Below are 24,184 nucleotides of genomic sequence, written 5' to 3' on the forward strand. Positions count from 1 at the left end.
CGTTGTTTTGAAAAGTGTCAGACGGCATCCAGCAGCACAGACTCTCCCACTGTACCTGACATCTGGACGAGAGTGTGCGAGAAACAGCAAAAGACAGTGAGAGAGAGAGAGAGAGGAGGAACTGGCTGATGAAAGTCCTATTGTGTGACGTTTATCTGGAAAAATGAGCGGAAAACATGGAGGCAATAGCTTATCATACATGAAGCTCAGCGGGTTCATTTTCAGCGATGGGATGAAAAAGCATATTTGCTCTCCTCATGTAATGACTGTAATTGCAGATCCAAATTAATAGTCAGCGCCTCTTTCACTATGGTGTTGATTTAGCTCCCTATACATTGCATATGGATAGTTGCCCTGTTGTGTGAGTCGGTGCCAGACTTGGCACACAGCGCTGCCTGTGACCTTCAGCAGATCAGCAACAATGTCTCCTTGTTTTCCCTGTGGTCTGTCCATCAGCGCCTTACACTACACACTCCGCCCTCCCATCTCGAGCAGGTGTGTGCATTGAGACAGATAACCACGTCCAAGAATTTGGAACATGCATAAGAATTTCGGGGGGGGGGGGGGTGACGCTCTACTTGAAGCTTGGTTGCATTTAAAATCCAGCTGGTCTGAAGCGGCAGGGACAGATCAATTGTGTGACTTCTATAGATAATAGAAAGAGCTTTCTATCTGCATTGATTGAATTACTGATGAAGGTTGCATGGATGAGATGCGTGTGTGGTAAATCAGCATCTTGCAGGTTTTTCAGCTCATACTGGGCAAGTGTCCACGTATCAGTCATGGAGTATCTCCGGCTTGTCCAAATATTTTTTAATTCACCCTTTGCTTTGAATTACATCACCCGGTACACACAGAGAGGCAGACTTCTCCTCCCTGACCCTTTCTCAGCATAAACACTGAGCCACACTCATCTGCTCACATGTGCTCGTCTTTTGTAGTAAGTATTAAAAATGAATGGTGAAATATAAACAAATGCAAATTGTCTTTTGGGGCAGATTTCTGGGATTTTTATTATAATTAATCTATTCTAATGAGGTGAAAAAGTAAACCAATGTTGATGCCTCCAAATTCAAATGAGAGAACAAATCTCATTTTGAAACAGCCCATCCCCCACCCTGATTCAGCTGGCCTGAACTGCCTCCGAGGCAAAAGTTTATTCAGGATTTGGATGTTTAATATTTTCAAAGGATACTCAAAATTGTTCTGAAGTGATCAGCCAAAAAGCCAACAGAAGATTTCAAGAGATCAATTTTTCCACTCTTTAAGCACATAATCCAAATGCTTCCATGAGACGTGAATATAGGTTCAGATCTGAGTCACATTCAAGTTCACTTCCTCAAGTTTTGAGGAATAAATAAGTGTCAACCCTATTGCCACTCATAATCTAAAAAAAAATTAAAACAAAATAAAAAACAAAACAGGAGGTATGCCTTCAGTTTCATGTTTCCCTGGTCTCAATCTGTTATGGAAATGAGGGGATTTAGACACAATAAACTCAAGTGCATCTTGTGGATTTCTTTTTCTTTTTTCTTTCTTTTTGTTCTGAAATCTCAAAAAATTCTCTCCTCTTCCATCCTGTCATGGACCAGATGTTCAGAACCATTTTTCATGCAAGACTTCCCTGCACACGCCAAATTCCCATCAGAATGTTTTTATGCATCACTTTTACTGGTAAGACAGGGTAAATAATGGAAATGTGCTTCGAAAATATTTTATACATCAGACAGGGCAAGACTGAGTGGTAGGAGAAAAATCTTTGAAGAAATTAGATATGATATAAGAAAAAATCTGGGATTGAAACAAACAATCAAAAGCAAGGCGCTCATATTGGTTTTCTAGTATTTAAGTTGAAATGAAATAGTGGTTTATTTGGAATGTAATTTACTGGAAGTTGACAATAATTCAGATTTTAATTTGGACAGTAAATAGCTGAGTAGCTGACAGATATGCAGGCATTATATGCCCCCATTAAATCCTGCACTCTTCACTCACTCATTGTCCTGTTGCACCCCGGCTCGCGGTTCCTTGCCAAACTTAGGAGTATAAGTCCAGTGTCTCCTGGTCAACAGTGCTGAGTCCAGACAGAATGGAGGGTAGCCTGGCTGTGCGGAACCCGCAAGCTCCCTTTATAAGCCCCATAAGGGCAGCTTCCACCCTCAGAAAAATGGGTCACTAGGGTGGATATTCACTAAACCTTGGCTTTAATACCTTGCTCTGTGGGGTGGAGGACACTGAGACGACATCTAGGTTTCCTAACCCTCTTACTGCAGACAGACAGAGAGAGGGAGACCCCACCGCCGCAGACATGGAATCCCCCTCTGCCGTTCAGGTGGCTGACACCACCTGGCTGTCAGAGTGTTGTCCTCTAAGTTTACGGTGCATTCGTGTGAGTCAACTTTTCTGTCTCCTTGTGTTAAAACACTAAGAACGCAGATAAAAACTCCATCTTTTACCCTGTAGCCCCGCAACCTACCCCCTCCCTCCATCTCTCTATCCGTTACCTCGTTCATCACTGTCTGCTTTGTAATAATATTTCTCCATTCCAAACCTCATTTCCTTCTCGTTGAGATTGATAGCAGCGATGACACCAAACAGTTTATCTCCCCGTTTATCCCTTGTTTTCTCTTAATCCCCCGCCCCCACCACCCCCCTTGCTTCGGCGCCTCTTTGTGTCTCGGGATGGGAATGGGAGGAGGTGGTTAGGAGGCTGATTGGGTACAGTGCTAATTAGCCAGTACTCTGGCGTTGGCCTGTGATGACAGGTCTGACACTGTGCTGCTGGGAAATACCATTAGAGAGAATTATGTAACGACATGTCAGAGAGACAATAAACGCTCACCCTGTCAACTCACACCTTAACTCTTCTACATAAATCTCCTCCTGATGAATTCATTCTGATAAGAAAAAGTCTGAACTCTAAGACTATTACATATTTGAAAGATATATCCAACCGAAATACAAGCAACAAAATGTTGTGGTTAGTTTTAGTGTTTGTTAACCATACACATAGTTTGGAAGTGGTTTGCTTGACTTTATTCAGTCAAGATGGACGTGGACAGAATTTCGTTTGTGGTCCTCTCAGCAAAATAAAACAAACAAAAAAAACTTATATTCAATGAATGATATTAAATTTAAAGTAATCACCAGCAATGTGAAACAAAACATGTGGTTGCATTGGGTTGGCAGTAAAAGTCTCAGAAATTGATATCTATCTGTCGAAAGTTAGAATTTCTTAGGTTTTGTTGTCCCTAAAAAAAAAAATCACCATCCCTGCTTAAATAATGGCTCTGCAAGTAAAAGGAAAGTTTGTACTCTGGTGTGGCTTTGCGTGACTCATGGCACTGACAGCATATATAAATCCCACTGAGAGGCTACACATAATACATACATGCGGTTCTGAAACATTCAAACACTCCTCCCTTACCCAGGAGTCTTACATTAGCGAAACCTGCAGCTCAACAGATGATGGTTGGAGGTGTGCCAGAGGGAAGAAAAGAGGGGATGTAGGAGTTGTGCTCTCATAGAGCGTTGTTGAAGAACACTTTAAATTAAAGAGCGTCAGGTGAAACATCAGTGATGGAGAAATGGTTTGAAATGGGATACAGAAGGTAAAGTGGAGATGTTGGGAACGGTGGCAGGGATGGGCATATTTTTGTCCTGGTACACGTGCGTGTGCGAGGTGTGTGTGTGTGTGTGTGTGGGGGGGGGGGGTATATTGCCACTGTTTTTGCATAATGTGAGATGAGACCCCATCATCTTTCCTCCCCCACAACAATTTTATAACAGACAGCTAATAAATGTTTCATGGCAGAACAAGCTGCTCGCCTCAGCTTTATTAAATCTGAGATAATAAAAGCAGAGAGGGAGAGGAAAAAAAGCGAGAGAATAGGGGGTCGCACCAGAGAGAGGGAGAGATGGGGAGATCGGCGTAGACTTTTCTCAAATCGACTGGCTGTATCTCCTGTTTCTGGGGCAACGGGTCCCACTGTCCCCCGCCACCCCCTCCCCGCTGCTTCCCGCTCCGCCAGAGACAGACAGGAAATGAGAAACGGGCAGACAGGATATTGCGTTCTGGTGGCCTGGGGATTAACTGTGTTATCTAAACTAACACACACACACACACACACACACACACACACACACACACACACACAAACACACAACTATAGCCTCACACATAGCATTTATTCTTGGTAGCATCAGGTGTAGATTGCACACACTCAGAGACACATATCATGCAGACCATAAACGTCATGCAGGCTTTTCAGTTGTTACTTTACACAGGTACATTGCATTAGGACTGGAATGTTATCGGCTTCAGTGCTGCTCTCATGTAGAGCTGGTCTTATTACTACTATGAGCCATTTACAGTGAGAGTCATGACATGCAACTGTATAACTGTGAGACTGCTAGAGTGGGCAGAGATGCCTCTAAAGATACACTCCGTACACCGCAGGGCGATGTGGCCCTAACTATTATATAGCTTTTACAAATTTCGGAGGACATTCATTGAGCAAGAAGACTGTTTATGATATTACTTTATTGATGCACGGACGGATACGGTGACAGCATCTGTCAGTGTTTTATTGATGTTTGGACCCAGGCACCTTATCTATGTTTACACAAACTGTGCATATTTGTGTTTATGTGTGCATGTGCCTCTGTGTATATGTATGTGCGTGTGCATGTGTGACTACATATGCACACAGACATATAAATATAAGAGTGTATGTCTGTGTGTCTCTTTGTATGTCTGTAAGTGTCAATGTGTGTATACCTGCATATACATATATATGCATGTATGTATATATGTGTGTGTATATCTATATACGTGTGCCTGTGCGTGTGTGTGTGTGTGTGTGTGTCTGTGTGTGTGTGTGAGAGAGAGAGAGAGAATGGTGGCAGGGGTAGGGTATTGTATTGTAGGGAATGCTGGGAGATTTTAATAACACAGAAGCAGTGCAGGGAGATTTAATAAAAGGAGATGATGTGATTACTGAACCCTGGCTCTGAGCCATTTTGCTTCACAGAGCAATATCCGCCGAAAGTGCACGCACACACGTCCCCATACACACACACACACATACACACACTCACACAGAGACACTCTAACATAAACATCTAAGAAATGGATACTAAACAGAGTACAACCTAAAAGTAAGATTGTTGGATATCATTTGTTCTTTTTGTATCGATCACACAAAAGCTTGAACGTACCTCCCATTTCAGTGAACGGGCATTTACGTGGCTAACATTGTGGTCATTCTGAACACTAATGTATGTGGGAATTGGAAAGTAGTTCAATGACATCTGATCACATAACATTTAAACTACTGAAATGTGTCTTCAACTATTGTTTGAGAATCAATACGAGTGATCTTTGATGAGCTACGGTAACAGGGTGAAGCTGACATCTGCCCATCCTGTTCCTAACCTGCAGTTAGTATAAACAACCACAGACCTTCATAAATATTCATCAATTATGAAAGCAAGCACAACAACTGTAATCGCTCTGAGACACATACATATTTATGGAATGATTGTGTTGTGGTCCAGACAATGTCATGCTTGTCAGAGCTCACAGGCAAAACAATGCCACATGACACAGCTTAGGGAGATGGGGAAGATTCTGTAATTCTGTTTGTATGTCTAGGATCTACACTAAAGCAAGCAAGAAAAAGCTGATTATAGCCACCCACCCAATACTTAGAATACATCACCTTTTTCTGCCTCTCTACATTTGATCTCTTAATCACTGTGCTTGTAATTAGGCATGCCCCCTAACCCCTCCAAAATCCACGGCACTCAACATGAAGTTGCCTGCAGCCAAGGTTCCCGAAGTTTTGTGCATCACAAGCTCTCAGAGTTGACTCTCTATTCAGTCTTCTGTCTGCACTTACATCTATATCCTTTATAATCCTGTATACAGTATATCATGAATATTACATCACTTAATTAAAGGATATCCTGTTAAACCCAAAGCAAAGTTCTCCAAAATATCTTTTCAGATAGATTTGTACACAGCTGGTCTCCACTATACCTCAGCTGTTTAAATTCTAATTGCACTTCCGCCCTCTCAGATTTCAAGATAGATTTTTCTTTTCCCCTCAAAACAACAAATGTGACTTACATCGGGGATAATCAAGCAATGGCCTTTTGTAAATATATTTTTCAGTAGATGATTTAATAGATGTGCTGAAATAGTGCTGTTGCATTAATTATGTATTCAGATGTAATGGCAATGTTACAAAGATGCAAAATAATAAATAAATTGTTGACCCCATACATTTGGAGACATTTGGAGGCTACATTCACTTATTTTGCAGGACTGCTCTTCAACCACCATATCCACAGTGATTTATTGGAAGCTACACCCTGGTAAGGGCCAGTGTGAATGATACTTCTATTAGAGGGATTAGACTGATCTACTTACAGACCCCCCTCTGTGGCAGTTGCCCCAAGTTGCCTTCATTTGCCATGTTGAGTAAATTCCTACCGTGCTGTGTACACCCCGATTAGGGAGTGTGGGACTTAACCAGTAATATCATCAGTCTTATGTCAAGCAATCCTGTGACAATCATGATCTGTTTTTTGTATTTTGTTCAGAGTGAAAGGAAGGATTTAAGTTGTTGAAGTCAGCGTTTGGATGGAGCGTGAGGCTGCATAGAACAGGGAATTGGATGTGTTGAGAGCCAGATATTATGATGATCATCTTGTTTCTTGCAGATATTTTGCAATAGGAGCATTTCTTTAATAGTGAGTGCAGTTTGTAGAAGACAATGCATTGAGTAACAGTGTGACAAGACAAACACAAGGTCCTGTCACAACCAATCTGTGCATTGCTGCTTGCAGACACTTGTGTTTGCATTGATGTTAAGTTGGTGACACTGTCATTTGGGGAATTTGGGGAGCGTTTGGCAGATGGATTGAAAAAGATTAGCCGTAGCAGCTGCGTTTGGGACAGAATCACAGATTAGGAGCACTAATGTGCAGACCTGGCTCCTTCTTTACACTCCAGATTTGGGCAGCAACACCTTCCTATCGCTCAGTCAGGGAGCTTCAACACTTCTGCCTTCGTCCTTGCCTCCCCCTGCTCCCTCCCATCTCATCCTCCCCTTTCTTATTCAGGTTTCTGTTTTGTTCTTGTGCAACTTCTGCATCCTCTGATCTCTCTCCTTTCCACACCTACGCTCTGGCCACCTGGTAACTCTTAGTGTTGAAGTGATATTCTTGGGTTCCAGCATATGGTGACTTTATTTGTTTGTTTGTTTGAGTGCTGGTGCTAGTATGGAGATGGGGGGTGGTACCATGAATGTGGGTAATTTGCCAGGGCCAGACTAGGTAGACTGAAACTGTGAGTAGTAGTAAATGTCTGCATGCATGTCTACATGTGTGTGTGAGCGCAAGTGTCCATGTTTGTGTGTATATGTGTTTTAGTGTGCATAAGTGAGAGGGAAGAGATTAACCCCATGCTATCCTCAATCCCTGGTTATGAGTTTACAGCGTCTGTCTGGCCATCGCACTGTTTAAACAACAATCTAATTAATCCTGTCTTTATTAGTTTCAGTGAACTGGGGAGGCAGGCTGGGAGGGCATGAGGGAGAACTGGGAATGCTGGCAGAATATACTAGAGAGGGAGGGGGAGGAAACCAAGTGCAAGAACAAGGATTTGAGAGGAATTTAATGGCAGAGACTTAGGCCCTGTGAATGGAAATAGGGTGAAGTGAAGAGATGGTAAAGCATGAGAGAAATTGAGGGGTTTGAATATCTCACAGGAGGAGAGATGGAGCTACAAAGGAAGGAAAGTGGTCATGGGGGAAAGCAATGGATCTGACAAAGACTCTGTAATAAGCTTTATTCATAATGTTAAATCAGTGCTTTAGCATTGTGGGTGGCATATGGATAGACTGAAGTTTACCCCATCGAGCAGATCTCAACATTTAAAGAATTAAAAAAGAAAAGACTCACAACATGCAGCTCTCTTACCATAAGCTCACTACTGCCACCTACTGTCTTGAGAGAGAAAAAGAAAATACTATGTAAAAAATGCAGACAACTGTTATTCCTCTGAACAGATGTTCACCTTGTTGCTCTGTGAATTGGGTAATGTTTCTCTGACCTTTAATTAAGAGATTATGTTAATTGTTGGAGATGAGCAGTAGCTCCATGACTGTGCCACTGTCTTTAATTACAGTTGGACAGTTTATATTGCAACCCATCACATATAGCATCCCTCTGTGCGCCCCTCAGGCTGTTCGTAAGAAAGTGCAGCGCCTGCCTGCAAGTGATTGGACGCTCAGAGTTGATAATGCGCGTGCTGGGTCAGGTGTACCACTTGGGCTGCTTCAGCTGCTGTGAGTGTGAACGCCGGCTGCAGAGAGGTGATGAGTTTGTGCTGAAAGAAGGCCAGCTGCTCTGCCGCATGGACTACGAGAAGGAGAGGGAAATGTTGGCTGCTATCAGTCCAACGCCGACAGAATCAGGTAAAGTAGGTTCGTGATAGTTCTGCTTTGTCCACATCAACCTCACTTGAAAAGCCGCCTGGCTTTTCTGCATTCATCTCATATACGTCTTGGGAGTATACCAGTGAGCAGTAACAGAAGGGCAATTCAGGGTTAAGGGGTTAAAACTGAAGCCAGTCCCCTGTGCAGTCAGTAGGACACATGAATACAGTGAACTGAAGCCAGTGACTTGGTGAGCAGTGGGATACAGAGTCAGCAATGAACAAGACAACAACACAGCACATCCAAGTTTTATATTCATATTTGTTATGTTATACTCTTTTTTTCCCTTGTCTATAAAAGAAGTGTTTGGTTTTTACAAAGCTACTGTAAATTAGATTCAACTTTCAGTGAATTAGAGCAAACTGACATCAAGCTCTACTTTACGGTTATGGTTACATTCCAGCGAATTAGTGACCACAGCTCAGTGTTTAACTCTTTCTAATCAGTTACCCTGCTTTTAATTTGAGGATGGATAAAATCTTATTGTCTGCTTACCTTACTCAGTGAAGAGTGAGGATGAGGATGGTGGAGGTGGCTCCGGTGGGGGGAAAGGTGGCGATGAAGGCAAAGAGCACAAGCGTTCAAAACGACCACGCACCATCTTGACCACACAACAGCGTCGTGCTTTCAAGGCCTCCTTTGAAGTGTCTGCTAAGCCGTGCCGTAAGGTGGGTCGACCAACTTGTGTTATCAATGTGAAAAACAATTCCACAGAAACTGTGTCTAAGTCCATATAGTAGTTAATCTCTAAGATGTGGGAGACACTATCAAGTTTGTATTTGAAAAGTGGTGAACCCCCCGGCAGGTGAGAGAGACACTGGCTGCTGAGACTGGGCTGACAGTACGGGTTGTGCAAGTGTGGTTTCAAAACCAGAGAGCCAAGGTTAGACTTTACAATACTTTATGAAGACATGCCCTTTATCATGCATAAAAATACAGAGCAAATCCATCACAACGGTGCATGACTTTGTGCCTCAGATGAAAAAGATAGCCCGACGACAGCAGCAACAGCAGCAGCAGCAGCAGGAACAAGAGCAGCTGGGGGGAACCAGGAGAGGACAAAGTAGAGGGGGTCGCCAAAGCAATGACGACAGCGAGGGTAAGATCTTAATGCAGCATCAAGACGAAGGGGAAAAAAATCTGAAAATTGGAAATATAATGCCTTAACAGATTTTCAATCTTCTTCGTCTCTTCACAGATGGATCCAGTACTCATGGCATGGATGGGCTGCTGGGATACTCCTCTCTGCCACGTCAGCAACTACTTGCCCTAGACCCCAACATCTACGGTGGAGAGCCATTTCGACATGGACTCACACCTCCCCAGCTGAGCAACGAGCAGCTCCACTCATATGGTAAGATTGTGGGAGATTGAACATGAAGGTTTAAAAAGAAAATCAACACTATGTCATCATCGCTCCCTCCTTCTCCTCAGGATGTTCACCGCAACAGTTCAAGGTTATGGGGCCATTCAGTAAGTTTGTTTGTAGATAGAGTAAATGTCTAAATCTTCTCAAACTAATAAATTCAGTGGCACCATGTCGCTTAATTACGCTGCTCAACATGAACTAAAACATGGGTTTATTAACATGGGATTCTCATAGGGTGTCTTCTGCTTGGCTCCAGTTGTAATTTTTTTTTATCGATGTTAGGCAAAAACTGATAAAACTTTGAGGGTTTAAATTGGGTGTGTGCGTTTTAAAAAGTAGTGTTTCTTACCATTTTTCCGTAGCCTACATTTTCTAACAAGGCAATTCCACTTCAGTTGTGCACTCTCAATGCTTTTCACTGCAGACTCAGAGACAGTATTTCATGACCTGGACAGCGATGGAAGCCTTGGTCACCTCGGTGATTGCCTCTTAGCAGCGGGGGACGGCGGTCTCCTGCCAGGGCGAGTGGGAAACCCCATCGACCGTCTCTACTCCATGCAGAACTCCTACTTCACCTCCTGACCCTTATAAACGCTCACCCTTTCCCCTTCTGATCCACCTTTCACCTCAGAGATGCAGCTAATGGAGTCTGTCCATCAACATGCCTGTGGGACCACTCTCCATGAAACAGCCTACACACCCAAACACACTTTTGAGCTTTTATCACAGGCCGAGATTGTCACAAATCTGGCGTAGTCATAATATCTCTTTGGGGCAGATTTGCATTGTATTCCCACCATCTTTCCTAGATAAGAATCACATGCTGGAAATACAGACACTGTAAATGTCCAAAATATGTTAAAGGACCTCAATTTCTCTTGTTGTATTTATGTGAAGTTCAATGAATCATTTCATGGCACTTTCCAACAAAAAACTGATTAGCAAAAGACACTTATCAAACATATTAATATGTATATCATGAATTACTGATGAAAACTGGTTGTTGAAAGTGAATTCATCAATCAAGTTACATGTATGTAGGAGTCTTTGCAGGCCTTAAGAGCAGCTAAGGGTCTAAATTAAATCACTATATTCCATAACTTCTTTGACAGGACTAGTGATTAATTATTGTGTGTGAAAGACTGCAGCATATACACTATTGTATATGGATTGGAGTACAATTTTGCTCTCAGGTTAGTGTGTATGTTTATGTAGCCTGAGCTAGAACTCAGGATACGGCGCTGAAGAGGATTACAATTTAAGTTGCCCAATGATTTCAAGAACTTAGATTTTAAAGAGGACAAACTGTCAAAGTAAAATTGGTCATTTTAGTCTACATAAACTTTTTGATAATGCATGATGCAAAAATAAATACATAAGAATTACATTTTGTTCAGCAGCTAAAAAACAGGGTCATTTGAAGAGCCTTCTGCGGAAACAGGGTTATATAAGTTCTAAAAGCGTCAGCTTTTCCTTTTCTTTTATCATGCAATTACTGAGGCGCAGTGCAGTAAATGACAACCAATAGATCTATAACGCCCAAATTTTAGGACAGTGGGTACATGATGATGTACTCCAAATGTAAATGTGAGTATGACTGTGTTACAGTTACTTGTTGTAGTCACTTTCTGCAATTATTTCTTTCTCAAACATCTCAAATTAGATGTTGTTAGGTAGATATTTTGTACATTCTTCGGTGATAATCAACAAATATTTAAACTGTAGCATGATATCTATGTGTCACAAAGTAGGTATAAAGAAATAGCCTGTAAGCTGCAGTTGGAAAACATGTTTTCCTGTAACTATCAGGATCTGACTCACAACGTGGTGCAGAATAAAATAGAATTTAGGGTGATACCCTTTTCATTTAGGTGCCTGTGATCGGCTACAGCTTGTGACATTCTTTTGACATTATGTTTTACACTGATCACTGACTCATGGTGTTTTTACAGTGATACTTTTGTGAATGTAACTTATTTGTGTGGTATTTAGGCGAGATCCTATCTCACTTTTTTTGTTCAGTGACTGCCAGGTGATGTGCTTTGAATGTAATGTTGCTGTATCTTCAATACAATCTGCGGTTTCATCTTTGGAGTGAACTTGTCTTTTTTTTGTCCTAAAATATGGCAAATGAAGACCCACTGATTTCTCTGATCCTTTTGTATCAACCAATGATATTAAACTTAAACGGAATGAATGCCTTCCCCTTTCAGTGACCCCTTCAGCACTTTAATAACTGACCCAGAAAAGGGTTTGTTCTGCTTGGTGGTCACAGGGCTCTTAACTCATCATCCTCCCTCTGTCTCTCTCAGTAGTCCCACTGATTAGAGACTTACACCCTCCTAATACTCTTTCCTTCCCAGACTCCCCATTAGTCAGTCATTGGATAGTCAGGAGAGTTTGTGTGGGAGAGATACATTCCAGTTTAATATTTGACTCTGACTCAGACCTGAAGGGGGCAAGGGTGAAAAGGGTAGACATAAGCATCAGAAAACAAGAGGATGATCACACAGAATGAGTAATACAAGCCTGTTGTCATTTTTTGTTAAGTTTAAACAAAAAATCCATACAACCAAGACACCCTCACTTGTAGGTAAGTATAAATCTTATTTTCACATACAACATTGTATTATAAAGTATACAGTTTATTAAATATTCACTGTCAATCTAACTCAGAGCTATTCCAATCTCCTATGTCTTGATTCATTAGGACAAATGCATATCTTAGGTCACACAAAGATGACTGTATGTCACTCAGCCATGTTACTCATACAGTAACATGGCTGGACCATGAAACTAGACCATCTGTGTTGATGTGGAGGAAGGTGTAATCTGAAGGCGACGGGAAAACAACTGACTGCTATGATGGCTGGGGCACTGGATTTGTAGCTGGAAGAGGAAATGAATGCATTAGTATATGCAAAATATAAGTAATAGCACCGAGACGCAGTACGGTGTACAATGTGTATTTTGTATAGGGTGGTGAAGATGCCGCGGATGAGATATTCCAACATCCACAAAGCATATGTCCAATTAAAATACACCTAAGCTTCCAAAAGAGGAAAGTGATGGTTCACAACTCTTATGTGACTGTAGAGTTGTGCTGTGGAAAATTCCAGCAAGGACTTACCCACTCCGCTGAGGTCCACTGTCTCCGCACAACCCATAAAGCGAGCCACATGTGGTGAGCAGAAGGTAGGTTTGTCCTGGTTTTCCTTCAGGCAGTGCTCGAACGCCACAAACTCCTTCGAGCAGTCTTGCTTGATTTTCTGGATCACTGGGCTATCAAAGCAAATGCAGGGATTAGATACCCAGCTTTGATTGCGTGGGTGTAAGGATGTCAGAGTGACACAAGGAGGGAAACTTGTGCGCAACTATTTTTGCCTTACTGTGATGATGTGCACTGTGCAACCTTCATCTTAAGTTCATGGCACGTTTGCTGCCATGTTGATGGGTTGGAGGCCACACATGATCCATATGCCTCCATTTCTTTGTGGCAATACTTTGCCGTTATGTTCATAGCAGCCTGCCTGAAAGCGTAATACAGTAAATGATTATGCAGCCATCACTCACCAACATGATAAACAGTAATGAGAAGGATCCGTTCCAATTCATTCATGAATGTCTTTACAGCCTATATCTCCTTCTCTGCCTAGGCTGTATGGCGTGTTGTAAATATTACAAACGATATGAGCCATATTTAAGATTCTTACATGATGCTCTTTTTGGCTTGTTTCAATCGAAGAAGCTGATCGATCAAGGTTAAAACAGAAACGTTTCCACATGCGTTGCCATGTCTTTGAGTCGACTGCCCGGCACGAGCCCGTCACCGTCTGATTGGATCAAATACAAACACGTGAAATCGTTCTTTAATATCATTGGTCAATGATTGTGTCAATCACGCGCGTGGATCCTCCCCCCGTGATGACGATACATTTATTAAAGGGGAAGTCGCTATAATCTGACAATTGTTACGGTTTAACAACTTTAAAATGCACTCAATATTTTGCAAAGGTGAAAAGGTTTTCATCCATACAAAGTCGGAACACCCGCCTAAAATAAACAACTTCGCTGTTTCTGAGATAAGGTTTGATTTTTCGAGGTTCAACCATTACGTGTCTTTACGTGTTTACGTATCCGGAAGCGACGGTGAGAGAACGGGCGATTGAGAAAAACGGGCTCTGAGGGCTGAGCTGAGCACCGCTCCGTGTGTACAATCGTATCGTTCCCGGTTCCAGCACGGCGGGGTGGTGGTGGATGATAGAGGGGGGCAGAGGAGTCGGCAAGGTACAATGAACGACACCAAGAAAGAGGCGGGGGTAGCTGCAGATGGGATCCGCCGACCGGGTGAGCTGCAAATGGCCCCCTCTGTGAACCACAACCAGCATGACAGCGGAACCGGCGACGAGCTGGTGAGGTCGGTCACGCTGTACCGGCGGAGGCCCCGGCTGCTGCACGGCACCATCCTCCCGTTTCTTGCTCTTCTCTACCCGGGCTGGCTGTATGTGTGGTTGGGGGTGTACGGCGCTTCCGACTATCCGGAGGCAGGCCTCCTGGCGCTAGCCGCTATCGGGATCGCGCACGTCCTCACCGCACTCTCTGGTTATTGGTCCGTGCACGCGCATTGTTGGCTCACTTGTTCCAAGGTAAACACCATTAATGACAACAGTCATTAACAGGACCCTCTGTTTTCCTCACCTTCATTACATGGAAATCTATAATCTACAACCTGGGCTCAGGAGCTGTTAGGATCTGTTAGTGTCTTGCTTAAAGACACTACAGCAGGGCAGGTGTTGGGCTTCGAACTGTGGATAATGTTTTTTAAAGGTAGCCACAAACTTACCAGTGACCACACTATCACTATACGTTTTAATCATCAGTGACGTTTCGCTGATTAAAAGGAACTTTCAGTCACCGCTGTCGCATCACCATCTGTTTTATTTCAGAATTTTCTCTGGCACTTGTGGGCATGCCTATTTTCATTGCTATATTCAAAACAGTCACATACACTTGTGGGATTTTTTTGGCACTACACTTACTTGAGGTAAGGGTAAAGTTAATATAGGTCAAGACCGTCAAGAGCATACAAAAACAGTCAGAATATCACATTGATCAAGCAGATAAATGTCTGGGCACGTCTCTTTTGAGAGCTGCAGAGGCACACAGCTATACCAAAAATAACAGTGCTCTGTGTGAGTGTGTGAAGTTGTCACCTGTTCATGTTTTATGTACAGGAGCCAGACCCAAACAAGGCGACGCTGGCAAAGGTCATACCCACTCCCAATAATGGCTCTGCTGAACTTGTGGCACTACAGCGGGACCAGGTCAGATTTCACTTTATGTCTTATGTGATTTAGGTTATACTCATGTGCTTTTTCTTGAATTAATTCTGTATTAAGTCAAATTTACTTTTTGTTATTCTGATCAACAGGATGAGAATGGAGACGGGACTATCGCGTTTGAGTTTCAGAAGATTCGATATATATTTGACCACAAAGAGAAGAAATGCTTTCTTCCAATAGCATTTCCCATCAGCCACCCAATGGGCTACTTTCAGTCCTGGCGTGGCTACCAGGAAGAAGGTGAACTCAGAGCTGCAGAGAAGCGCTATGGCACCAATCGAGCTGAGATGGTGGTGCCAGATTTCCTGGAGCTCTTCAAAGAGAGGGCCACAGCTCCCTTTTTTGTTTTCCAAGTATGTGAGAATGTGCTTTTTTAAAACTAATTTAAAGTTTTATATTGTGAAATACATAAAGTTGTTTGTCCCAGTCATAGTGTCTGTATTCATAGGATGTTATCTTTCCTCTTACATCGATCAGGTGTTCTGTGTGGGGCTGTGGTGTCTGGATGAGTACTGGTACTACAGCGTTTTTACACTCTTCATGCTGGTGGCGTTTGAGGCCTCACTTGTCCAGCAGCAAATGAGGAATATGTCTGAGATCCGCCGCATGGGAAACAAGCCCTACATGATCCAGGTCAGCTTAATCAAATTTTAAATGCATTATGTTAAATTTACAAGCCAGGACTTAATTGTTCTACTGACACTTAACATGGTTTTCCATGTCTTTAAAAGATCTTAATTTTATTTTAATCTGGTTTCTGATAGGTTTATCGCAACAGGAAGTGGAGACCTATTTCAAGTGATGAGCTTGTCCCTGGTGACATCGTCTCAATAGGTAAGTGAGCTTTCAGTATTTTAATTCCCAGCACAAACATCAGATCCATGTTGTTAATGTCTGTTTCATGTGTGTACTCTGTTGTGCACAGGACGTTCCCCCCAGGAGAACTTAGTACCCTGTGATGTGCTGCTACTCAGGGGTCGTTGCATTGTGGATGAGGCCATGTTGACTGGAGAGTCTGTGCCCCAGATGAAGGTGAGAGGCAAACTAATAAACACATAACACTATCAGTGTTTCTACTAGGTTGACTGCTTTAAGGTGATTTGGGGGTACTGGTGGTGGTCTGGGCTGGGCTACCTTCTCTGTCATCAGCTGCAAAACACACTGCCTGATGTGCTGATATTCTAGCTCTTGTTGAAAATCTTTCAGGGAAACTGCTCTGTTGCATTGGGTGTGACAAGAAGCTAAGAAATACACAGAAAGGAGACTCGTCAGAAATGAAATAAGTGTATTTTTTGATAAATAATATTAATAAAAATATTTGATCAATTTCCCCCCTAAGGTAATTGTAGTAGAATCACTAACTATACAGAACTGAGGGTATGGACTTTGGAGTTTAAGCCTCAGCTATTCTAAATGGCATGGGATTATTGTGGGATATTGTAATAGCTGCTGAAAACATGGGTTGTGCAGGAACCAATTGAGGACTTGGACCCAGAACGAGTCCTGGACCTACAGACTGACTCTCGACTCCACATCATCTCGGGTGGGACAAAAGTGGTACAACATACTCCCCCTTTAAAGGCTAGTGCTGGACTAAAGCGTAAGTGCAAGTTTCTCTTTTTGATGATCTTTTACCTATAGAAAGTATTGGCAGTTGAAATGAAATTATAATTCTATATCAGCCATCTTTATCATAAAAACGTCTTTTTACCTGCAGCTGTAGACAATGGCTGCGTGGCTTATGTGCTGAGAACGGGATTCTACACCTCTCAGGTTAGGAAATTGCTCAATGTGTTTGTATCACCACATTCCTATTTTCCTTCTCATGTCTTTTTATTTCTGTTTTGACAACATACCAGTGTAGGGCATGTTGAGTCAATTGTGAAAGCACATTGATTGCATGTACAAACCTTCCTCCAGGGTAAACTATTAAGGACAATCCTCTTTGGTGTGAAGAGAGTGACAGCAAACAACCTTGAGACATTCATATTCATCCTCTTCCTACTTGTGTTTGCCATCGCTGCAGCTGTTTATGTGTGGGTAGAAGGTGAGGCGCAAAGAATCAACTCATGATATTTTTTTATTCAACACAGATTCTGGTCAAAGTGACTCCTAATAGTAAGGGGTTAGGGCATAGGTCAGATCTAAAACTACTATCCTTGTAACACTTGTCTGTATTACACCCTCAGGGACCAAAGATGTCAGTAGGAACCGCTACAAGCTGTTTCTGGAGTGCACACTCATCCTCACCTCAGTGGTTCCACCAGAACTGCCCATAGAGCTTTCTCTGGCTGTTAACACCTCTCTTATCGCTTTGGCTAAACTTTGTAAGTCTGTTTGTGTTGCTGCCCTTCATGTGCCCATAATATTTATCAAGAGACCTGCACAAAGCATCTTGTACTGTAAAGCCTGTAACAGCAGTGGTTCATCCTTGTCTTCTTTTTCTACTCTTGCCAAGATGTGTTTTGCACAGAGCCCTTCAGGATACCATTTGCAGGGAAGGTAGAGGTTTGCTGTTTTGACAAAACAGGAACACTGACAAGTGACAGTCTGGTGGTACGAGGAGTAGCAGGCCTTAGGTAAACTCACCATTCCCACCATTCTTAGTGTAGTACTCCAAATCATAATTTCTAAAGCATACACACAAAGGATCCTAAACTCTGGTTTAGATTTACATACAGCATTTGCAATGTGTTTATGACAGAGAGGGAAAGGAGGTGATGCCTGTATCTGAGATCCCAGTTGAGACACATCGGGTGGTGGCCACCTGTCACTCACTGGTCACTCTGGATGATGGACAGTTGGTCGGAGATCCACTGGAAAAGGCCATGCTGACTGCTGCTGACTGGACTCTCACTAAAGGTACAGGGTCATAACTGCCACTAAATACACAGTGAAGTGGCCCTCTTAAATTTGTGGGGTGTATTTCTGATTTGCAGTATGAACTTTGTGGTTTTTACTGTTGTATTTTATGTGGTGTTATTAAAAAAAGTTAACCTTGGAGTAAATGCAAGGAAATTTGGGAATTTCTGTTGTAGAGCTTGACCAATGGAGTAAATATTAGCACCTTCACTTATAATCACTATATTAGAGATCATGAATCATCTAGGTTCCCTTGCTTTGAATGGCACAATGTTTAAGTGTGTGCTATGTTGACTCTTGCCTTATTACCAGATGAAAAGGTGTTTGCACGAGGCATCAAAACCCAGGGACTGAAGATCCACCAGCGTTTCCACTTTGCTAGTGCTCTGAAGAGGATGTCAGTCCTGGCCTCCTATGAGAAAATGGGCTCCACTGAACTATGCTACATCTCAACTGTGAAAGGAGCTCCAGAGACACTCAGAGGAATGGTACTTGCAGACACTTTGAATACACTCCTCTATTTTATTTTTTAGCCTAATCACAAGTTTCCACTGGTGTTCTGATGTGACTGTATTTGTAGTTTTCAGAATGTCCAGCAAGTTATGATGAAGTCCACAAGGAAATGTCTCGGGAAGGGGCCAGAGTCCTGGCTTTGGGTTATAAAGAGATGGGACACCTCACTCATCAACAGGTTCATAATTCATTTTGCGCAACACTGTCAGATGTGTCTGTCACTCAGTGGTCACTGGTGCGAGGGGCCTGTCTGACAAAAATAGATTTTGTTTAAAACTGAGCTGGATATTTTTTGTGTCAAATAGGTCCGAGAAATGAGCCGCGATGCTCTGGAGTGTGACTTGCACTTTGCCGGGTTCATGGTTGTGTCCTGCCCCCTCAAGAATGACAGCAAGTCTGTCATCAGAGAGATCCAAGAAGCATCTCATCATGTAAATAAGCTGACTACACATAAGCGGGCTCATGTACTCAAACAGAATGAGTTTTCTGATGGATGACTCTCCCTCTGCTTTCAGGTGGTGATGATCACAGGCGACAACCCTCTAACAGCATGCCATGTGGCAAGGGAGCTCCACTTCATCCAGAAAGAACACACACTTATATTGCAGCCATGCCTCAATGAGAGTAAGATAAATCATCGCTTCGCAGAATTATATGCATTACTCAGAGAAGCCAGTAGAGAAGTGAAGATTATAGGTGTCATGGGACATAAAGGCTCTTGTCGTAATGCATTTGCATAAGATTTTTCTGACTGAAGATGCAGACGAATTGCCAAATTATGTATCTGATGTTATTTGTTTCACAGGTGACTGGCAGTGGGAATCCATTGATGGCAGTGTGCATGTACCGTTGCCCCCTCCCTCCATTTCTTCATTTGTGCATCAGTTTGACTTGTGCATAACAGGGGAGGGGCTGGCCAGACTGAGCTGTGACCCTCGGCTACTCCACATCCTCTTACCTCACATTCGAGTGTTTGCCCGTGTCAGTCCAAAACAGAAGGTAGGTCCTAAAGTAGCTGATCTATGTCCCTTAAAACTAATAGTAGTTCCCATTCACTTTTGGACCTCACTGTATATTTTATACTCATTAAGAAAAGGTCTGCCCTCTAAACTGGTTGGACATATTCAACTGATAGTATGTTAAAGTTTTTTAGGTGGAGTTTTTGACATTTTGTGTTATTTATCTTGAATGTCAATTGTCAGTGTCAGCAATTGCAGTGTTAAAGAGAAAAGGTTTCTGTTCTCCAACAGTATGGTGAAATCCATCATGGACAAAGCAGAGTTTAGACAAATAATAGCCTCCGGAGCCTTCAATACAATGCAGCGAAAAGCCATGCTTTTAACAAGGGGACGCTTCTCATTTTTTCTGGCAGGTATATTTCTCTGGAGATTGTTGAGAGGCATTTTGGGAAATCTAGGAATTCAATATTTTGAGTGTGACAGATTGGCAGTACTCTATATAACAATGTAAATGTCTCCAAGGGCATGCTTCAATGGTGTTTTGCTTTTGGAAGTGATAATCTATAAAGACAGTTGTCTGTTGTGTTTCAGGAATTTGTGATCACCAGTCTAAAGGGTCTGGGTTATGTCACACTGATGTGTGGTGATGGGACAAATGATGTTGGAGCTCTCAAACATGCCCACATAGGTAAAAAAAAAAAAAAGAACCACCACGCCTATCAGACTTTATGCTTATGAATGACCTCACCGGCGATGATATTTTTTTTCCTTCAGGTGTTGCCCTGTTAGCCAATGCCCCTGAGCGCATGCCAGAAAGAAAGAAACGGGGAAGAGAGAAGGAGGTCTCCACAACAGAACCCAGATCTTTACCCCCTGTCAGTTCAGGAAGCAAACTGAGCTCCAGGGCAGCCAGACAGAGGGTGATGGCCCAGAGAGAAGAGCAGCTTGCAGCACAAAAGGTGTGACTTCCTTCCTGATTCTTGGGGGAATACTTTATTATACTTTACTTCATTTCCCACATGGCAGCAAAATCTCATTTATATTCAGATGTGTAGTGTACATTCCTATTTTGGCCTCCTTCCATCATACTCTGCCAACATTGACAAGGCAATGGATTTAAAAACAGAGAACAAATGTGCTCTCTCTTGAACGACGAAGTTTAAGGGCCCTGGTCTAAATGTGATTCCATTTTATTCTGGAACAGGAGAGAATCAGTCAAGTCTTGCGGGAGCTTGAAGAGGATCAGGTACAAGTAGTGAAGCTGGGTGATGCTTCCATCGCAGCCCCTTTCACCTCCAAACTCTCCTCCATACAGTGCAGTGAGTAATGTGTGTTTTTTCATCTTTCAGTTCTTGACAGAGTGGGCAAAGTTTCAAATGTGAAGTAACTCTTGTCCCTTTGCTTTTGTCCACAGTCTGCCATGTAATAAAGCAAGGCCGCTGCACTTTAGTAACAACACTCCAGATGTTTAAAATCCTTGCCCTCAACGCCCTGGTACTAGCCTACAGTCAGTCTGTTCTCTACCTCGAAGGAGTCAAGTTCAGTGATTTCCAGGCAACCCTGCAGGGCCTGCTCTTGGCCGGATGCTTCCTCTTCATCTCTAGATCAAAGGTGAGAATTTGTGTCGGGAAAACACAGCCTCTGATCTGATTTTTTTTTTTTTTTTTTTTTTTTTCCCCTCTCATAACAGGACAAATGTCTGCTAGTTTCAACTGCATCCAAATTAAGACTTACTTTTCTCTTGTTAAAACAGCCACTGAAAACGTTGTCTCGAGAGCGGCCCTTACCGAACATCTTCAATCTTTATACAGTGTTGACTGTGCTGTTGCAGTTTGCTGTTCACTTCTGTAGTCTGGTGTACCTTTACAAAGAGGCACAAAGCAGAAGTCCACCCAGGTAAGTCACAGACAGTAAACAGTAATTCTGCTTAACAGGTTAAATATTTACGTTTTCAACATTACAATAATACACTATAATTACAATTAATTTGTTCTTTTTCTCTTACAGAGAGGAGCAATTTGTAGATCTATATAAAGAGTTTGAGCCCAGTCTAATAAACAGCACAGTGTATATAATGTCCATGGCCATGCAGATGGCCACATTTGCCATTAATTACAAGGTTTGTATTCCTAATTTCATTAGTGTTTCTTATCTATTATTTTCAATACAGCGTAAGAGATTCACAGCAGTTCTTATTGTGTTTGATAGGGTCACCCCTTCATGGAGTCCCTTGGTGAGAATCGACCACTACTGTGGAGTATCGCTCTTTCAGGTTTAGCAATTGTGGGACTTCTTACTGGTTCTTCGCCAGAATTCAATGAACAGTTTGCTCTTGTAGATATTCCAACTGAGGTGAGCTGATATTATGTACTCATGCACTTTTGTGACTTAATAATGGCGTACTCGATGAGGTAACCTCCCCTCTCTTTAATTCCTTGCAGTTCAAATTGATCATTGCCCAGGTGCTGGTAGTTGACTTTGTTGCTGCTCTGCTGGTGGACCGTGTCCTGCAGTTCCTGCTGGGAAAAGGAACTCTCAGACTGCCTTCTTGAACTCGGTGCCAATAGCAACCGCAGCCCTTACATACCAAACTGTAAAGGGAGAGAAGACTTTGGAAGAGGAAGACAATTAAAGCTGTTGTGAAATACACGAAACAGCTGAGACAGTCATGGCGAGCAGTGCTATACCCTCTGTGTTCCCCTTTATTCACCCTGCTCTGACCTTTGTTAACCATCTGTGTTTCTGTATATTCATCAGTTCTTTTTCAATTCTCGTTCTCTTCCTCATGACCTTGATCTTTTTCTAGCTCTCTTTCACTCCCTCTTCATCTGTCTCTCCCCACTGCGACTAAAGACCATGAAGACAGCAGTATTGAGTTGAGTGCAAGACTGTGTGCCAGCAGTGTGAAACATATAGGCACACAAAAGGGGCTTTCTCTAAGAGAATTGCGAAAGTGTTTTTGAGTTTTTGATTCCTCTCCTTGATTTTGTAAAAAGTGAAAAACATCTCTAACAGACTTATAAAGACTTACAGATACAAAATATTAAGTCTGTCAAGTGTTTTGTCCAGTACTACTGACGTGTCTGCACATGGAAAAGATGATTGTGTTCAGCAGGTCATGATTTTTTCTGGTTCCAGAAATAGGTTAGTAATGAATGATAGAATAAGAATACAGTGTAACTGTATAGGAAGTGTCTCAGGAGCTCAACTTTGGATTAATTTTTTATCTTTGATATGACCTTACATAGTCCTTTTGTTTCATGAATATATTACAGTGGTTTAACCAAATTGCCTTTGTTTAAGCCAAAGTCTAGATCCTTTGGACCATAAATCTGATAATGTACAAAAAATTTAAATTAAACTCCTATGGAGTTTTTAAGGGTCCTGAAAAATAATTGGGGTTTCTTTCAGTGACAAATTCAACAAATCACTCTGCCTAGAGTGATTTGTTGAACACAACCTTTAGATAACAGAATTAAAAACTAAAATTAATAGCATAATATAAAATACATCATCATAGGCACATGTGATTTGAAATTACATGATAAACCATGGAGGGAAAAGTCCAACTAAAGTATACAAAGAGAATAAAGGAACACGGTCGGCAAACATTAGCTATGAACTCCATCTGGTCGCTGGAAGTGGAGTGTTGGTGTCCCTCAACAACAGAGACCTTTTGACAGAAACTGCTAACAGCCTGTATTTTACTGAGTGTCAGTTTCAAAATTATCAAATATATCAGTGTTAAAATAGATTAGTTTCCGTGATGTTATTTCCCACTGATGGTCTCTAATGTGTTAATCTGATTCCATTAAGATGCAAATGGTGTGCATAGCTTAGAATCTGTGTATAATCACATACCTCCTGCTGGGAGACTGTAAAGTCATGTTTAATATATTCCATATACTTCCTTATTTTCCCTTTGTTTCTAGTAAGCATAAACATGGACATTTTTCACTTATATTTCTGCTAGCAGCTCTGGTTAAACTACTACTACTACTACTACTACTAATAATAATAATAATAGTAATAATAATGACGTTGTTTGAAACATAGGCGTTTCTAGCCCGTTTTTGGGGGTGCCGCAGCACCCCTAAAATTTAAGAGATTTTTTATTTTTTTTACTTTATGTCCATGTTTAATAAGCGGAAGAAATGTCAAAACCATATACAGTATATGGTTGAAACGTAATATTTTAACAACAAAAATACAGCAGCTACCCCCCCATGCTTCGAAAATGGTTTGATCCACCCCATCCCTCCCACCTTTCCCTGTCGCCGGCTCTGAGCGTTTCATCTGCAGAGCGTAAACAATGCCCTTCGAGAGTGTGAGGTTCAAGTACCTGGCCTAAACCAGGATATGTGACATATTTCTTTACTTCTGCCGCTCAACACCAAGACATTATTATCATCAACAGTCCTTATTTCTGTTGCATTGAGTCGTAGATCACTGTTTATGCTGTTAGATAGGAGTTAGTTGACGTTTTTTCTTGCGAGGAAACGTTACAGGTGGTCAGTCAATCACTGTGTTTGTTTGTACAAAACGGTGAAATTGATCTTGCCTGGCCGGCCAGCACTCTGATTGCTCAGCACCCCTGAAGCTCTAATCCTAGAATCGCCCCTGGTTTGAAGT

At 42.1% G+C, this 24,184-nt stretch overlaps 3 protein-coding genes across 4 annotated transcripts in view; 2 read left to right on the forward strand and 1 right to left on the reverse strand.

The window, feature by feature from the left end:
* Positions 1-11,894, forward strand: part of lmx1al (LIM homeobox transcription factor 1, alpha-like) — a 15,787-nt gene extending 3,893 nt beyond the window's left edge. Inside the window, exons 3-8 of one of the 2 annotated variants that reach the window (XM_029508689.1) lie at positions 8,254-8,491; positions 9,017-9,175; positions 9,313-9,390; positions 9,486-9,570; positions 9,706-9,861; positions 10,301-11,894. In XM_029508689.1, coding sequence (XP_029364549.1) covers positions 8,254-8,491; positions 9,017-9,175; positions 9,313-9,390; positions 9,486-9,570; positions 9,706-9,861; positions 10,301-10,458 — 874 coding nt within the window. In that variant the 3' untranslated portion in view covers positions 10,459-11,894. Of the gene's footprint in view, positions 1-8,253; positions 8,492-9,011; positions 9,176-9,312; positions 9,391-9,485; positions 9,607-9,705; positions 9,862-10,300 lie in introns of both variants that reach the window. The other variant, XM_029508688.1, reaches the window with a different exon arrangement.
* Positions 11,895-12,288: 394 nt separating this feature from the next.
* Positions 12,289-14,428, reverse strand: chchd5 (coiled-coil-helix-coiled-coil-helix domain containing 5). The gene is made up of 4 exons (XM_029508716.1): positions 13,590-14,428; positions 13,266-13,406; positions 13,007-13,158; positions 12,289-12,765 (listed from the first exon to the last, which is right to left on the reverse strand). Coding segments are annotated over exons 1-4 (324 nt in total). The 5' UTR covers positions 13,592-14,428; the 3' UTR covers positions 12,289-12,736.
* atp13a1 (ATPase 13A1) lies at positions 14,169-23,190 on the forward strand. Its single transcript, XM_029508645.1, has 25 exons — positions 14,169-14,522; positions 15,111-15,200; positions 15,308-15,571; positions 15,696-15,851; positions 15,983-16,052; positions 16,144-16,250; positions 16,689-16,818; positions 16,936-16,991; positions 17,139-17,265; positions 17,408-17,545; positions 17,677-17,797; positions 17,923-18,080; positions 18,393-18,568; positions 18,661-18,771; positions 18,899-19,024; positions 19,109-19,217; positions 19,399-19,592; positions 20,144-20,240; positions 20,327-20,511; positions 20,757-20,871; positions 20,967-21,163; positions 21,306-21,448; positions 21,560-21,671; positions 21,761-21,904; positions 21,994-23,190. The coding sequence occupies exons 1-25, from the start codon at positions 14,169-14,171 to the stop codon at positions 22,102-22,104; spliced, it is 3,591 nt and encodes a 1,196-aa protein (XP_029364505.1). The 3' UTR covers positions 22,105-23,190.
* Positions 23,191-24,184: the final 994 nt, after the last annotated feature.

This window comes from Echeneis naucrates, chromosome 8 (genome assembly GCF_900963305.1).
Source record: "Echeneis naucrates chromosome 8, fEcheNa1.1, whole genome shotgun sequence".
NCBI lineage: Eukaryota > Metazoa > Chordata > Actinopteri > Carangiformes > Echeneidae > Echeneis > Echeneis naucrates.